The 17,236-nt window shown below is 37.0% G+C and overlaps 2 protein-coding genes across 2 annotated transcripts; one reads left to right on the top strand and one right to left on the bottom strand.

Moving 5' to 3' along the window:
• The first annotated feature begins 5,010 nt into the window (after positions 1-5,010).
• LOC147856217 (putative serine/threonine-protein kinase PBL7) lies at positions 5,011-8,544 on the top strand. The gene is made up of 6 exons (XM_087329669.1): positions 5,011-5,584; positions 6,144-6,276; positions 6,886-7,144; positions 7,309-7,441; positions 7,806-7,895; positions 8,108-8,544. The coding sequence occupies exons 1-6, from the start codon at positions 5,051-5,053 to the stop codon at positions 8,360-8,362; spliced, it is 1,404 nt and encodes a 467-aa protein (XP_087185795.1). The 5' UTR covers positions 5,011-5,050; the 3' UTR covers positions 8,363-8,544.
• A 5,681-nt stretch (positions 8,545-14,225) lies between these two features.
• Positions 14,226-16,973, bottom strand: LOC147856216 (uncharacterized). The gene is made up of 2 exons (XM_087329867.1): positions 16,925-16,973; positions 14,226-15,887 (listed from the first exon to the last, which is right to left on the bottom strand). The coding sequence occupies exon 2, from the start codon at positions 15,853-15,855 to the stop codon at positions 14,674-14,676; it is 1,182 nt and encodes a 393-aa protein (XP_087185993.1). The 5' UTR covers positions 15,856-15,887; positions 16,925-16,973; the 3' UTR covers positions 14,226-14,673.
• Positions 16,974-17,236: the final 263 nt, after the last annotated feature.

Raw genomic sequence — 17,236 nt, 5'->3', positions numbered from 1 at the left:
AACAATGAGAAGGCAATTTCAACCTAATCAAAAGAGAAATTATTGCTCTTAGAGTGTCAAATCATGAATCTCTAGATTGCATTATGAGAAGAATATACATAGTATTGTATGATATGCATGTATTACATGTCAAAAGTGAAATTATTGCTCTTTGAGTGTCAATTCATGAATCTCTAGATTGCATTATGAGAAGAATATACATAGTATCGTACGATATGCACGTATCACACATGTCAAGAACGAAAATGGAGCCTCAACGAACATTGTTCGATCTAATAATCTCTCATTGTCAACATTGTGCATGTAAAATCTATACAACTAATGTGCAAATAATCAAACCAAGTATGCACATGCACACACACATTATCACATAATAAGAAGAGAAAAACAATTGTTAATATATTGATTTGCATGATTCCAAACTCTACTCATAATCAATCACCATATTCAAACAAAAAAAATTCCAAAATGAAGCTACTTTCACATTAGTTAGGAGAGATTATTACAGAAAGACTATACAATGTGGCTTATACATAAATTGGGGAATCACCCTTTGGCCGAGTTCAAGAAAATGGGATTATGTACATAGCCTTTCAAACTGACTAATTAATGTAAGTAGATACCTATAGCTAAAAGTGGTGCCCTTCAACACCAGCTAGTACAAGCCGAATCCTATGGCCTACAACGTAGGGAGGGTGGGAGGTGAGTAGGAAACAACCAGCATGGGGGTTGGTAGTTCCACTTTAGGTCATTTCCTCCTTGCATCGGCATCAGCGTGTTCCATCATTTCTCCCAAAAGCGTAAAAGGGTAGTGACCACATCGTTGGATGGCGGCAAACCTTTTCCAATTGCCCTCGTAGGCATCTGATCATCGTGAACCATATATCCATGATCACTTCCTCTGAGGGTATATCTTAGAAGACCTTTAGGTTGCGTGCCTTCCATACATACCACAGAGTGAAGTCTACGATCAACATCCAAATCTCTTGGAACCGAGGGGATGCAATCAATGTGCCTCTCTCTCAAATCGGGTATTGACGATTTTACCACTCTTGCATTCATAGCACCAACAATCCACATTGAAGGCATCCATTCGACTATCAACCAAGTGACGATGCAAGCTGCAACGCTCTACGATGATGTTCCTTCCACTTCACATGCAGCAAGGAGGTGAGTCACTCTGTCCATACCCTTTGAGCTTGAGGGCAATCCCACAGACAATGTCTCAGAGTCTCAATAGGTGAAGAGCAAAGTGGCCAAACTATCAGGCCGCCATGTTTACCAAGCCATTCGCCAACATGGACCACATTATGACCGATCTGCCACCAAAAGAGCTTGATCTTTTCAGGCATGTGGAAATGCCAGAGACCCTTCCAAAAGGTAACAAGCACCTTGTCAGAGATGCCCAATGTGCGCCAACCGACCATCTAACTACAATTGTAAAGTCCGACCCAATTTAGTGCTATATTCGAAGAAGTGGCAGAGTTTGCCATCATGTTTCCACCTTAAATCCCCTAGGTCCCATTCTAGTTCCACGAGGGGACGACAATTATGGACCCATAACTTTTAGTGGGGTTCCACCTTAGCAACATCCGGATCTGTCTTCTAGATGTTACCAACATGCACCACCACTCGGACTGGGTGCCAAGTGCCCCTAATCCCCATATTCTATTTACATAAACAAGCTTGAATATCATATGCAATGTAAATATTTTAGTTTGATAGAATTGTAATGAAGTCATGGATGTCTAACTATATTAATGATAACATGAACCCGTTTAACTTGAAATTTTCTAACAAATCAAAATTTACCACTCTTTTTAAGATTGGTTGATCTCAACGCTCAACAAAGCAATTGCTCAAGCTTTTATCAATAATCGGTAACTATAGATAATTTGTCATATAGTGTTACCACGTAAGTTAGGAAGAGCAAGAAATGGTTTTTGTAGGAACAAGAAGTGCAAGCGTTTCTAATTGACATGTAATGTTCAATTTATGTTTCTTTTCATTATGATACCATATTAAAAACCACACACAACATGGATGTTCAATGACCCATGGAGCTAAGGAAAACGAATTCAAAGATGTAAAACTTTGCAATTGGAAGAGAAAAACGCTAAGCTTTGAATCCAAACCACTCCCCAGATAAATAAACATTTGGGGTTGCATAATACTTTTGAAAAAGTGTAGGGTTGGAATACATAGTTATTTCATATCATTTAAAATGTTAAAATGAAGTAAATATTTCATGTCTATTATATGTATCATCAATCAAGTATGGATACATGTAAACATACATAATATATAGAGAGACATAAGTCATAATGAATGGCTCAAGTATGTAGTAAACATCATTATTCAATGTATCGGACTAGTTCCCTACAAAAATCCACAACGGAAACGATTTATATTTATTTAGAGTGTGTGAATCATAAGTGGGCATGTCGAAAGTAATACTAGAGACAAATGATTAACAGTGTCAATGTCGACCTTGTTTGTGGCAATGTTTGTGCATGTGCCTCCATACAATCGTTTTGCTAATCTTTGTGTGTTCATCATACATGTGTGTTAGCATTGCTCATATGTTGTGATGTGATGCATCATAGACTCGCTCATTTGAGTCATTTGTCTGTGTGTGTGTGTGTTTTTTAGACTCGGCTCATACGAGATTTTTACAAGCTTTTATGAGCCATTTCATACTATCATGGTCAAACCAATTTTCAAACATGACACCTCTTGTTTGATAGCACATCCAATAGCAAGCAAACCACACTTTGTGCATGCAAGATAACATAATGTAGTGAAGATTTTTTCTTGTGCTTTTAGTTCCAAATGTGACAGGTCTCCCACTTGCATTGATACAACATCTAATTGCAACAATTTAGGAATTCCTTTATAGTGTTGAGGATTTGATAAGCCACAAAGGAGAAACGGGGATAACATTCTCAAGCATTTGAAAAGTCTGATGCTACAAATCGCCTAAAGAAAATTACAATCCCCATTGTTTAACTAGCTAGACATAAGAATATTTTAATGTAACCACGAATCAAAGTTGTAGTTGTAACAATAGACAAGCAAAATTTAATGTTATTATTTACCAATAAAGAAATTGAGTTCGTTCCTTTCAATGTTGAATGCCATTTGTACTATCATATAGACATTTGGTAGAAAAACAACATGCCAATTCACTCTTACATAGTGATTACAAGAATAAACATGAGTGAGTGAGCATCGTTCCGTATCCCACGAGATATTTAGTACACATTGGTTTTGATTTTAGTGTCGTTACTTTTACTCGAGAAATTCAATCAAAAGGGTGAGAATATACGTATACATTATCTTATCAAGTTTATATTTTAAATACAAAATGTGTTTGTGAAGTGGCCCTCAAAAGTATGTAAACAATGTGTAGCACAATATGAAAATGAAAGACAAACATGAAAACAATGCATTGAAATGTGGTCCATCCATGAAGTATGTACCAGGTGACTCAAGATTTTGAAGGAAAAGGAAACCAAGTGGACCAAGTGGAAGTGGGCGTTTTCCCAAAATTTGTGCGGTGGTGGTTTCTGAATGACGGTTATTGTTTGACTAATTTGTTTAGGAAAACTTAAACAAGACAACTATTTAAATGCATAGAATGCCATCATTCAAGTCATTACAATTATTTAGGTTAGCATGTTTAACCAACTTTGTTGTTTACGAGTATGATTTACAACTCATGAAGAGAGAATTACAAATATGAATATAGGTACCGTAGATAAAGACAAATGAATATGCAATAGAAATGGCGAATGCAAAAAAAGTGGCCAGAAAGACGAAAGTGGCAATTAAAGTGTCGAGAACACGTCTTAGAAGTTAAGACTAATAATCTATGTAATGTGGATGATGATAATTCATGGGACTCATGAGTAATGGAGAGGAAACATGTGAATATCTAAAATAAGAGGGCTAAAGGGAGGCTAGTGATAGAGATATGGAGATTTATGACAATAAAAGCACTCCACCTTACACGTTGAAATATCTATTTTTTTTCTGTCGAGATGGCATTAATGAGTATATAGAGTACATAAAGAGGATCTCAACAAGAATACCTTAAAATTACACAATAGCAACAACAACAACATAGCTGGGGCTTGAGCTCTCGTCATGTTGCTTGATCCATTGTAGATCATTTTGGGAAGTGAATCAGGTTAGCCATCCGTGAACATCTCGATGGACTATCTTCTATTCAACAACCCCCATACATAAAGTTGATCTCACGAATGATGTATACAAAACCCTGAACCCTAAACCCTAAACCCTAAACCACCAGTGTGCGGGAGGAGAGGGGAGGGGAGGGGGAAGACGGGTAAATGCCATAATTTTGTATTCATTATTTATTATAAGGTAGATTTTTTTTAAGGTAAAAAGTGTAAAAAAGAAGAAGAAAAAAACATAAGAATGTTTTGTTAACATACGCATGCGTTGCATTCGTATGAAAAAGAATGTTTGCCTATGCATTCGAGTATATGCCTTGCCACTTCATTTTTCCCTCCCTCCCTGCCTCTCACAATTCCCCTGTTTCTCTCATTCTCTCTCTCTCTCTCTCTCTCTCTCTCTGTTCTCTGTTTACATATACATTATACATATATCCATCCATACAGGAGGCACCTTCAGTCAGAGTTCTTGGTATGGCCTTCCCCCCCCAACCATCTAGTCAGATTCACCTGCTGATTCCTCTCTTCGAAGCTTCGGTACCCCCGAGAAGGTAAAGATTCGGCTATCCTGTTTTGTGCTCATCGATTGCCTGCCCATTGCATTGCATTGCATTGCATTTGGGGGTCCATGTAGGAGAAGAAGCTGTAAATTTCTCTTCTGAAACAACTGATTGGAGAAACCCAGGAAATTCAACTATCATATACATATATACAATTGATTGGAGAAAACCAGGTAATTCAACTATCATCGGGGCGGCGCGACATTGCAAATACATTGCAACCACTCACACACACACACACACACACACACACACACACACACACACACACACACACACACACACACATCTATGGCTCGAATCGTTTTAGGTTCAGTTCCTCCTCCTGTTGGGAGCTATAACATTCCAAATGCAAGAGAACAAGAACAAGAAGAAGTTGTAACAAGACATGGAAGCAAGAATGCGGTAGCTGTGATCGTCTTAGCCACCATATCCACGCTAGCCATCTCGGCGTTACTTTCTCTACTCATCTACTACTACCATGTCAGGCGAAAGGTCGCGAAACAGAAGAAATTTTCTTCTTCTTCTTCTTCTCATCAAGTTAATTGTAATAGCAACTATGAGAATAATGTCTCTCAAGCTCATGGGCAAAACAGCACTGCAGAGCCTCATAGCTCATGGAATAAGGATAGCATACACTTAGCGTCTCAAGCTTTTCCATTAAAGGTTCTTCAAGGTGCAACAAGTAATTTCAATCCAGACAATGTAATTGGACATGGCGGTTTTGGATCAGTTTACAGAGGGGTTCTTCCTGATGGAAGAATTGTTGCTATCAAACAACTTGATCGAGGTAGCAAACAAGGAGACCGTGAGTTCCGAATTGAGGTAAAATGCTCTAAATAGAGAAACATTTTCTCTCTTCAAAATTCATATATATTTTGATGAGTTTATCCTTATCAAGATGTTTCAGACTTTTGTTTTTTAGAATTTTATTAATTTATATAGTCTTTTTTCTGATTCATATGGGCGTTTATCTATGGTTTCTTCCTCAATCAAAATGTTCCACCTTTTTCTTTCTTGTTCTTCTTCGTTATGCATATGATTTTATCTTTGCCAATGTGTTTTAGATTTCTTTTTAGTGTTTTAAAAAAAAGTCATATATGTAATAACTTTAGACAGCATTTTTTTCATAGTAATATATGCAAGATTTTTCAGACATTTTTCAGATCGTTTCCTTCATTTATTCAGTAAGTTCTATACATAGTTGCCTTTAGATTCTTTGTAGGTTTTTATCTCACTTTGAGGCTTCCCAAATTTAATATGAGGTATCTGTACAAACAAGAACTCTGTATTATGAAGAAACAATACATGTTTCTTCTTTCTTTTGCCCGTGTCATATCAAGAATGAGGTTTTTAGTTATTATGTTTTCATTATTTATTGAAGGTTGAGCTACTGAGTCACCTCCATTCACCGTACCTTGTTGGTTTGATCGGGTACTGTGCTGATCAAGATCATCGATTACTCGTCTACGAATACATGGCCAATGGAAATCTCCAAGAACATCTTTACTCAGATGGTAAGCCTCTTCTTTGTATCCATTCATATCCCTTACATTCTACATATATTGTGGAAAACCAAGTTACTTGCAAATTTGGATTATGTCTAGTACACAAGTTCTAGCTATAAATAGAAAATTTGAGTTTTTTTGGACTATCAATGGATTATAAGCTAAGTGGCATTGACACCACATATGTTCGTCAGCCAATCCTAGATATCAATGGATTATTACCTAAGTGGCATTGACAACTTATAACTTGGTCAACCTGCATAAGTTGATCCTTGCCATGGGCTAGGCCTCATCCCATAGATCACAATCAGTCTCTTGTGGACATCAAAAAGATATCTGTCCATCTACTTAAAATCTGGTGTCATATTAGCCGAACAACCCATCCTAGTTATCTACTTAGATGCCAATATTATAATAAGTATATCACTTGGATGCAGAGTTGGTCTCTTTATTAGAATCTGTACGTTGAGTAGCATGCTTCATTCATGCTATTTATTGGCAATATTTAAGTCTCAGAGTTAAAGTATACACACACACATGCCACATGCACATACATTTTTATGCACATAATATATCAATATCAATATATTTTAAAACTTGTGATTTGATGTGCCTCAGGAATATCCGGCAAACCACCTGTTCTAGATTGGGATACTCGAATGCGGATAGCACTTGATTCTGCCCTGGGTCTTGAATATCTCCATGAATGTATGACTACTCCTGTGATCCATAGAGATCTTAAGAGTAGTAATATCCTCTTGGACTCCAACTTCAGTGCCAAAGTTGCAGATTTTGGGCTAGCTAAACTTGGGTCCGACGAAATGGGAGGGTTGATTTCTACTCGAGTTCTTGGCACACATGGATATGTTGCTCCTGAGTATGGATGATACCTTTTTTCTTTTCTACTTGCATTTTGGATTTGTAATGCATAATAATGAATGAATTATCTTCATGAAAATCAATGAATGAATTACCTTTAAGACAATAATGTAATGCATATTCTAGATGACAAATTTTCTTTTGCTTCTAATTTTGCAATAGGTATGCACTAACAGGGCATTTAACAACTAAATCAGATGTCTATAGCTATGGAGTAGTGTTGCTTGAGCTTCTAACTGGCCGAGTTCCGGTTGATATGAAGAGACCTCCTGGGCAGGGTGTACTTGTCTCTTGGGTAAGTAATACTTTCTTTGTGCTATTCAAAACGTAATTGCTAATGCCATTATATATGTATTTTAAAAACTTGTTTTGCATTATCATACAAATTTAAAATTCAACATATATACATTTTACAACCTTATTTTTGTACCTCATACAATTCACTGCATGTGCATTTTAAAACCTAGTTTCATATGCTTTCTCATACTACTCATTTTATATGCATTTAAAACCTTGGTTTGCATAATCTTACCATTCATTGTATGTGCATTTAAAATCTTGTTTTGCATGCTCTTGCCACTCATGGTATATCCATTCAGAACCTTGTTTTGCATGCTCTCACGAAGCTTTATATATGCATTTATAACCTTGTTTTGTAGGCACTTCCTCGACTCACAGATAGAGATAAACTCATGGAGATAGTTGATCCTGTCATGGCTGGACAATTTACTGTCAAGGACTTAATACAGGTCTGAGTTCAAATTTAGAGTAGAAGAAAATTATGATGAACCTTTATATGATTGGAGTGAATTTGCAAATGAACCCTCTAAGAAAATAAAAAAAGCAAAAGATAAATAAATGAATAAATGACGTGACTAATCTCTCCATAAAAAATTAATTAGAAATATCTTTTCCCTTCAGATTTATGCTGCAATAATTTTTTTTATGTTTTTATATATAGGTTGCAGCCATTGCTGCAATGTGTGTGCAACCAGAGGCTGATTACCGTCCGCTGATGACTGATGTGGTTCAGTCATTAATCCCTCTTGTGAAACAGAAGAAAGGGACAACAAACGTAGTGATGAAGATGGTGAGCAGGAGGAGCACACCGAATCCCCATCATAATCATTCTTTGGTCAGCCTGAAGTCATCCTCCATAGACAGTGGACACCAAAATAGTAGCAGTAGCAGTAGTAGTGGAACAGGGGTATCATAACTAACATATGCTGAACAAAAATGAACCAATCTTTTTTGGTTTAATGTTTTGCTACTTGGAACTTACAAAAAAGAAAGAAATGTCATGACGTTGTTATTAGGTTCTTTTAGCTTTATACAAGAAGAAAGAAAAAAAGAGGAAAAAATTAAGTCTCATATAATTCACCATGATTCTTTGGCTTATCTCTTGTAATGGACTTCTTGCCTGCTTTTTAGCTATGGGGATGGGTCAGGGGATCAGATCTTTATGAACTTACATGTTTCACTATATGCCATATCAGTGTAAATTTTCAGTTTCCAACAGCAACATCAGTCTCCAAACAGTTAGTTAATTCAGCCATGTCAAACATATCATACATTATCACTACTCCAATTATTGAACTACATGTGACATTGGTGTACTTTCAGTATCAAAATAAGGACATCCTGATCTGCAGGCAATTGACACAGCCATGTCAAACATATCATACATCTTTCTTACACCATATATTGAACTGCATTCCACATTTGTGTAGGTCTGATATTTAACTAATGACTTCACTGTCACCTCTTGATAGTTGGCATGCTATCTCAGTCATCTCTCTCTTTGCATACTCTCTTGATCTATAATCAATTAAATGACATTAAAACAACCTTAACTTATGTTTGTATTAAAACAAGATGATAATACTAAACCTTCGCTATCTCAAGTACTTCAAGAGTAGTAATATGGCAATATAATACTAAATAACATCAATTTGGCAATTTTCATGGCTATGTATTTGTTGTGGTACTCCTTGAGATCTATCAAACAAAAACTCATTTCTCAAGCTTTGGTTATACCACATCCACCAATACCTAAGATAGTCAAACATAAACGTGACATGATGAGATGAGTAGAGCTTTAACAACCTCAATAAAGCCCATTAAAAAAATGACAAAACCTTGATAATTAACGATGCCCAAAGTGACGATAAAACAACCCAAATGGTTTTAGCAACTAGGCATGTAATGAACTTCTGTTTGGCATCTTCCTTAATCATTGTGTAAAAAAACATATACGATTTAAAATATGTTTTTGTTTTAAAGCCATTGCCAAAGGTAGCTCACTGACCATCACACATCAAAGAAACACCTTTACATGAAATGGAACATGAGAATGCCATCATGCCTCTCTCTCTCTCTCTCTCTCTCTCTCTCTCTCTCTCTCTCTCACACACACACACACACACACACACACACACAGTGAAAACACACATACATAGTCCAAAGTCCATTGGATGCATTAACTCAGAAACAAAGGACCAATTAACATGATCATAGGCTCTCTCCAAATATAACCGCCACCATAATTAATTCTAGGTGAGTGTGTCATGCATAATTCATGGGGCCATCTGAACATTCAACACATTATGCAATGCATTCATACCTTCAATGAAAACGTATTGTGTTGGGTATATCAACTTTGGCAAATAAAATTTTAATCCATTTTCCAAGACCATTGTAAATATCTTATACAAAACCCCCCATCAAAGAAATAGGCCACTATTAATGAAATGACTTAGGTGATATGCTACATTGAGGATTAATTCAATGAGACCAACCTTCCACGCTTGAGTATACAACAAGAATGCCAACGACATTGAAACGCCCCTTTAACATGTTGGAATATCGCTTACAAACTTCATTTCTCATGCCATCCCAAGTAGGGCTCTTACCCATAGGAAGATCCTTAAAGACGTTTCCACCTTATCCTCAATGAAATACACATCCATTTCATGAATAAGAGGTCTTGCACAATATATCGAATCATATTAGAAAATTCAAGGCGTGGTCTAATCACCTCTTTTGTGATATACAAATGCGGGCCGATCAACCCCTTAAAGTAAGGAGCACATATTGCAATGATTACACCGAGATCTGCTACAAATTCCTTCCCTTGCTTCGCATGTACCACATTTGATCAAACACATGATTAGCATAACAACAATAAGCCCACCCTTGAGTTGTTACATATTAGCATAACAACAACTTTGACATTGTAATTGAGAAATATTGAATTTCAATTGATTACGGATATACAAAAAAAAATTAATCTAATGGTGCATGTATTAAAAATGCATTATACTTAGAGAGAATGGTTGAAAAAGAGTCAATCATTGTTGGCATTAGTGAACCTATACATATGGCAAATGATAACAACGTTTCATAAAGTTGTATCCATGCCCCATGTTTTGTAAAATTTGCTCCTTGGGAGAACGAAAGTGAGGTTGAAGTAAAAGAGAAGAGTTAAAGTGCAATGGAGGCTTTCTAAGTAACAATTTATACACGTTAATTGAATGAGTGCAAACCTCCAAGCAAATAGGGCTTAGGGTTTGGGGTTAAAAATGTTTCCCATAATATGTACTTCTTATGAGGACACCATGCCCCTCACACATTCCACGTCACCACTTTCATTTAATCAATGATGTTACAAGTGCATTAGCTCCTTCAAAGCAATTTAAACTAGTCGAAGCATATTCCAACACAACATATGGATTTTCATGCACCACATCCCTAGGGCCATCTACATAAACCTTTTGTTTTGGTTCTTCAACTTGACAAAAACCTCGAGAATGTAATGAATTTACAACCTGTCTTGACAAATCAAATTGAAGTTAAAGGGGTAATCCCTTATCTCTGAATTGTCATTGCCACATAGCTTTAAGAGGCACCTCCCTTGTTCCTAAACTGCCTTGTCAAGCAATATCATGAGTAGTAGGCGAACTATTACGTTGCATATTAATTGATTTTCTCTTCGACTTGCATTTTACTTTATATCAATCTTTAACAACAACAATAACATTGATACTAGGCTATCAATTGTTTTTCTTTCCCCTATTTGTAAGCACTATAGATTGATTTTCCTTATTCTTAAGCCATGAACTTTGAAGAGGAGCATCTTTGCCACATGCTCCAAATGATGTTGCTTCATCCATAGCACCCACAATATTGAACATAATAATATCTCTCCCAACTCTTTCCTTACCGACCCCATCATTAGGAACCTCTATAGCCGAAGGTAACGATGTTGGCATTCAACCACAAATTGTACCCATTCACCACATCCAAAGTGTTGGAATCCCACTTCAATTTAAAACAAAGCCTTTTCATTCTAGGTGTGTTTATACACCCATCTTGGCCTCACATGACTTGCATCCCATAACACAAAATCTGCACTTATTTGTAGATTTGCATGTGGGGATACTAACACTTCACCAATTTGACTCGTCAACTCTTGAGACCATAAAATGCATGTATACAATCCATTGTCACCCAAACGGGAACTTCTATTTCAACAAAGCATGGTAGTCCGCTCTAGGGGACCATTGCATTACATGCACCAAACATTTATCAAGAACACAAAAACTTTATCCAACAATACACTTTGATCTTCAAGGGAATAAAATACAACATCATAAAACCCTCGTGGACTTGCATGTATTTTCGCAATACCATTCTAATATACAATGGTGTTCAACCATTGTTTAATCCAATTTAGGAATGGGAGTTTCCCAACAAAAATAATAATATATAACCACGCGATCATAGAATACATCAAAAGACAACAAAATTGCCTTAGCATTAGATTCCATATCATGCACATCCTCATGAATACATTAGACACCAAGGTAATTGGCAATCCCCATAAATAATCCTAGTTATGATAATCCTTATGACCCTCGTCTGTATGTACTGTCTCAACATGTGTCAATTTTTTTCTTGTTGATTTCCTCAATACCTTTAAGTCTCTTAGAGATCCCCAAATTTTCACTTAGACGTTTACATTCTAACATAATATCAATAGTTTTTGGGGCAATTGTTTCCATATCAATGTCCCCACAAATGATGAGGAAGCATGGTCATGTCCTCTATCCTTGATGTCATATCGAACCACAATAAAAGAGGCCCACAACTTCTGTTAAGTAGGTATATAGATGACAACAAAGGGTTCTTTGATTCTGTTGCCACTAACAAGTTACAACATAAACCACCAATTTAAACTTGTTAAATCTTTTTACGAAGCTTTGTTGGAGAGCTTTCCATTGCTTGTCTCGATGAATAATTCCGTTATTGGTAAAGAGAGCGACAATGACAAAAAGCTCTCCTCTCTCTCTCTCTCTCTCTCTCTCTCTCTCTCTCTCTCTCTCTCTCTCTCTCTCTCTCTCTCTCTCTCTCTCACACACACACACACACACACACACATACATACATACATATATGATATATATATATATTGTATAAAAGTAACAATGATTAAGGAATGTCGTTACAAGATTTGTGTTACTAATCGCTTCAAAAAGTGAGGTTTGTTTTAATTATTTATTTAGAAGCTACATATGGTAATTATGCTTCTAATTTTGAAAGTGATCGTGTCTTTCTTAATTGATGTAATTTAGAAACATTGATTTGCAGGGAAATTGTTAGCTTTACTTCTAGTTATCAATGCTTTAATCTAGATTAATTAGGTTGGTTGAATAGATTAACCTAGTTAATATGCATTGATGACAAGTTTTCTAATGACTTTATGAGATGTTTAACCTTAAGTTTAGTGTGTTTAAGAGCCTTACCTTAATTTTGACCAATGGTATAAGCGTAGAAGCGAGCATATGTTTTTTTACATTGCTCAAATAGATATAAAGCATATCTTAGTAGTTTACTCCTAGAAATAATCTTTCCTTTTTTAACCTTGTATAGCAACAAAATTCAAGACTATCAATTCTTCTAGTATGGTTTTTGTTTGAAACCAAAAGGATTATGGCCAATTGACTCTCACTTTTATTTTCTTGTACCATTATGTTACATTGGATGATGCCTCTTTGTTTGCTTGCATTTCAGTATTTTAAAGTTGGAAAGGCTACTCTACCACTAAAAAAATAGTGTTATGATAATTTGGCTTGTGATTTTCTCGTACCATTATGTTCCATTGGACCATGGTACGTTTAATGATTTGCTTCCATTTTGGTATTTTAAAATCTGGAGACAACTATTGCACTTTTATTTGAATGACCTCTTTAAGACATTTCATTAAATTAAAATGTGCATTGGGTTTAGTTTTTTCAATTGCGGAAAAGTAACCGCCTCTTTTTAAAACAACACTATCCATTTAACACTACAATGAAATCTTAAAATCTTTTTGCTTTTACTATAGCTTCTTTAGTTCTAACGACTTCTTTTAATACTATTGAGGGCATACATGAATCTTGTAATCCCTTGAAATTATGAGACACTCAGTTAAGTTATGGGGTGTTTTCGGGTTATCATGATTTCCTTTCTTTTTCACAAGACATTACTAACATTTGTCAATGTGAAGCCATTTTCTCAAGGGCAATGACTCTAGTGTGCACGGTCTATAGAGATTTTCGATATGAATGTTGTAAACAAATTTATTGGACACAAATTGCTAATGTGTGTGATCTCAAACTCATGATATGAAAGAGTATATTACATTTGAGGAGCATATTGCTGTTAATGGATGATATCAAACTAGAGGCTTGAAGATTTTTTATGATGGGTGCAACATCCAGCCCTTGGCTCTATAACCCATAAGGCAAGATGGAGTATTGTAATGAGACAATGTTCCAAAGCAAGGTTTGCTGATGACCACAAATAGACCAAGCAATGTCATGAAGCAAAATTTACCCATGATCAAGGGTAAACAACAGGACCTTAAAATCTCCAACAAAAGACTGAAAACTTTGATTACACATCTTAGGAATTCCCATGTGAACATTCAGGCATTGCAGTGCAGTCAAAGAAAGTCTACACCCTAACAAGAGGGTAAGATATGAGAACATACCAACAAACAAGATGTTAAAAACAAATAGCATAAAGCAAAACAAAAGTGAAAGGAACCTTGACGAAATGAAACTGCAATTTTCAAAGATAGCTCGGGTACCCCACAAGATTCTAATAGGCTCTTTCACAATGGAATTATCTCACTTTGGCCACTTCATAAGAGGCTTCAAATGCCCCTTATGCGAAAGATTAAAAAAAGGGTGCCAATATACACCATTTCGCAGTTGCATCGACAACAAGACACTCTTCTGCCCAAAGAGTTAACCTAGATTTCAGAGTATGGATTAAGCGTGCACGATTGTTCAAACTTTGTATAAATGCTAGTGTTACGTCCAGAAACCACCTGTTACAAATAAATTACAAGGTGATTATGACTCTATATGAGGCATGATATATGATCACTCAGGATGGTGACATACATATATGATCAATTAAATAGTGACATATATGGTTCGGGTGGTGACAGATAGGTCATTCGAATGGTGGCATATATGATCACTTAATGGTGACATATCGGTTGGTACCATGCTTTGACCAATAATCTTTCAAGTCAATGGGCTGAGAGAGATCCACACCCTCCTGAGAGAGCCTTTTGACCAATTTTTGAAATGCTCCTGCACTCATCTTCCGTCCAGGAAGCCTATATCCTTTCTTTAAGGGGTTCATCGGCAAAGGATGCTCTGACAATGTGGTTGTGCAACAAGCTGATTGCCACCCCCCATTCCCCCATCTATAGCAAGGTTCAATGGTACCAGTGCATGAACAATGGGGTATAGGTGTATTGATAATATAGCTCGCTTCTTGCATTTCTTCCATCTGAGAGTGCATCTCGTCATTCATATCGGGTTCGGCTTCTTGTGCATGAAAAGCAGCAACAGGTAGAATAAGTGGCATTATGCTGCCCTCTTGCATGTGGGCCCCATTCTCGAGCCTCTTCTTTTTGGATTCCGATTTGGGCACATCATCAGCGGTTGCCTTGCGGTTCCGTTTTGCCTTCGGAGTGTCTTCCTTTCCAGGCTTTCCACTCCCTTGCAACTGTTGTTGAGGAGGAGCTAAGGGTTGTTGTTGATGGTGATATTCTTGCTCTTGCTCTTGCTCTTGCTCTTGTTGATGATGATACTGTTGTTGTAGATGATACTGATGTTCATGATATTGTTGTTGCTGCTGCTGCTGCTGATGAAGATGATGTTGATGTTGTTGATTATGCTGGTGGTGTAGTTGATTTAGCTGTATAGGTTGTAATTTCTCAGAATTGCTAATAAACCCAAGCATGGAAGAATTGGGTGCGAAAGCATGAGGCTCTTCGATACCACCAAAGGGACTCATTTGTAGCATTGTGGCTGAATCGCGCCCTTTGACATCTGGTTGCCTTTTATATGGACCCCAACCTAGGGCCCTATGGCCTCTTGCAGAATCGAGGGCAATCAATACATTATCTCTCTCTATTATTGCCGCATCTCTCTCCGCGCATGCAATGTCTCGTTGAAGCATGGCTGAATCTCTATCAGTTATGGCAGCCTTCTTATCTGCCAATGCATGGTCTCTTTCGACAATCGCGGCATCTCTCTCCGCCATAACTTGCATCAATCTTATGGTTGCATATTCTTTAAGGACCACATGGTCAGCCTGCTCCGATGCCATAATACAACGTAAACCCATCCTTCCATCATTCTCCATGCACGCAGCTATCAACCGATTTCTGATTGAAACTGTACAATTCAGGCAAAGCCAAGATTTAGTTTTGAAAATAAAACTCGGATTTAGTTTTTCATTGAAAGTCTAACTCGAGAAGACAGGACATGGAAACTGCAGGATTCAACCAAGTCAAACCCATTTAAGCAAAACCCTAGCAGTTACTTTCTCGTTGAAACCACACAATTCAGCACACTTGGACTCGCTTTAAAACAATCACATTATTTAGTTTCTCCCTGAAACTGTGCGATTCAGCACACCAGGATTTACTTCTAACCGAAACACTAGCTGTCATTTCTCATTGAAACTGTGCACTTCAACACACTAAAATATACTTGTGACAAAATTACCAGCATTTACTTTCACATTGAAACAGCTTAGCTACTTCTAAAAAGACTTGCCTTCTTATCGAAACTGTGAAACTACACAAACTAGGATTTACCTAAAAAATGTTTACTTTCTCATTGAGTCTGTGCGATTCAACAAAATAGGGTTTAACTAGATTCACATTCTTCCTGAAACTGTCCAATTCGTGTCAGCATGCTTAATTTGTCAGAAAAGTTCATGAGCACACTATGATTTACTCTAATCAAAATACTAGGATTTAATCCAGTAAAACACTAAGTTTCCACTTTCTGACTGAAACCTCTGAAATCCAACAAGTGGAGGTTTAAGTTCTCCCAATGGTTCAGAAATGGGCAAAAAAACAAAAACAAATAATGCAGATATTCTGCCCTCCTCCTAGCCTTACTTTCTTCGGAAGAATAAAAAAGGAGAAAACGAGTTACACCAAAAATGATCTCCTTTCTAGAAGGACGAGGTGAGGGAAACCCTAACTTTCTAGAAGGGTCTTAGGGGGAAACCCTAACTTTCTAGAAGGGTCTTAGGAAGACGAAGACGAAGACGAAGGACGAGGTGAGGATGGCGGAGAAAAGGAGAGCTCGAAGCAGAAAGCGGAATCGGAAAGCCCAAAAAGGCGAAAGGCGAAGAGCAAAAAAAAAGAACAGAGGGAGAAGAAAAAGAGCAGGAAAGCTTAGGGCTTTCTGTTTTTTACCTGGAGGAGCAGGGGAGGTGTTGAGAGCTCAAGAGAGGCGATGGCGGAATGTGAGGTTTTTGAGAGAGAGAGAGAGAGAGAGAATGTGACAATGTGTATGTATGTATGTATGTATGTATGTATGTATGTATGTATGTATGTGTAAGTGTATGTGTATGTGTATGTGTATGTGTATGTGTATGTGTATGTGTATGTGTATGTGTATGTGTATGTGTATGTGTATGTGTATGTGTATGTGTGTGCAGGGGTTGTGTCCTGTCCTTAGGTGTCCGCCCAGATACAACCTCGTGTGTGAGGACCCAACCCGTCCAT

Source organism: Azolla caroliniana, unplaced genomic scaffold (assembly GCF_043228905.1).
Source record: "Azolla caroliniana isolate FFs.n. ecotype wild unplaced genomic scaffold, voAzoCaro1.0.p SCAF_13, whole genome shotgun sequence".
Lineage (NCBI taxonomy): Eukaryota > Viridiplantae > Streptophyta > Polypodiopsida > Salviniales > Salviniaceae > Azolla > Azolla caroliniana.
This window is presented reverse-complemented; position numbering and strand designations above follow the sequence as displayed.

What these genes read in the sequence shown, in the direction of transcription:
- LOC147856217 (XM_087329669.1), top strand. Translation starts at nt 5,051, where the DNA reads ATGGCTCGAATCGTTTTAGGTTCAGTTCCTCCTCCTGTTGGGAGCTAT. An exon ending in CATGGATATGTTGCTCCTGA is followed by an intron (nt 7,145 to 7,308) that starts GTATGGATGATA and finishes ATTTTGCAATAG; the next exon opens with GTATGCACTAACAGGGCATT. An exon ending in CTGTCAAGGACTTAATACAG is followed by an intron (nt 7,896 to 8,107) that starts GTCTGAGTTCAA and finishes TTTTATATATAG; the next exon opens with GTTGCAGCCATTGCTGCAAT.
- LOC147856216 (XM_087329867.1), bottom strand. Translation starts at nt 15,855, where the DNA reads ATGGAGAATGATGGAAGGATGGGTTTACGTTGTATTATGGCATCGGAG.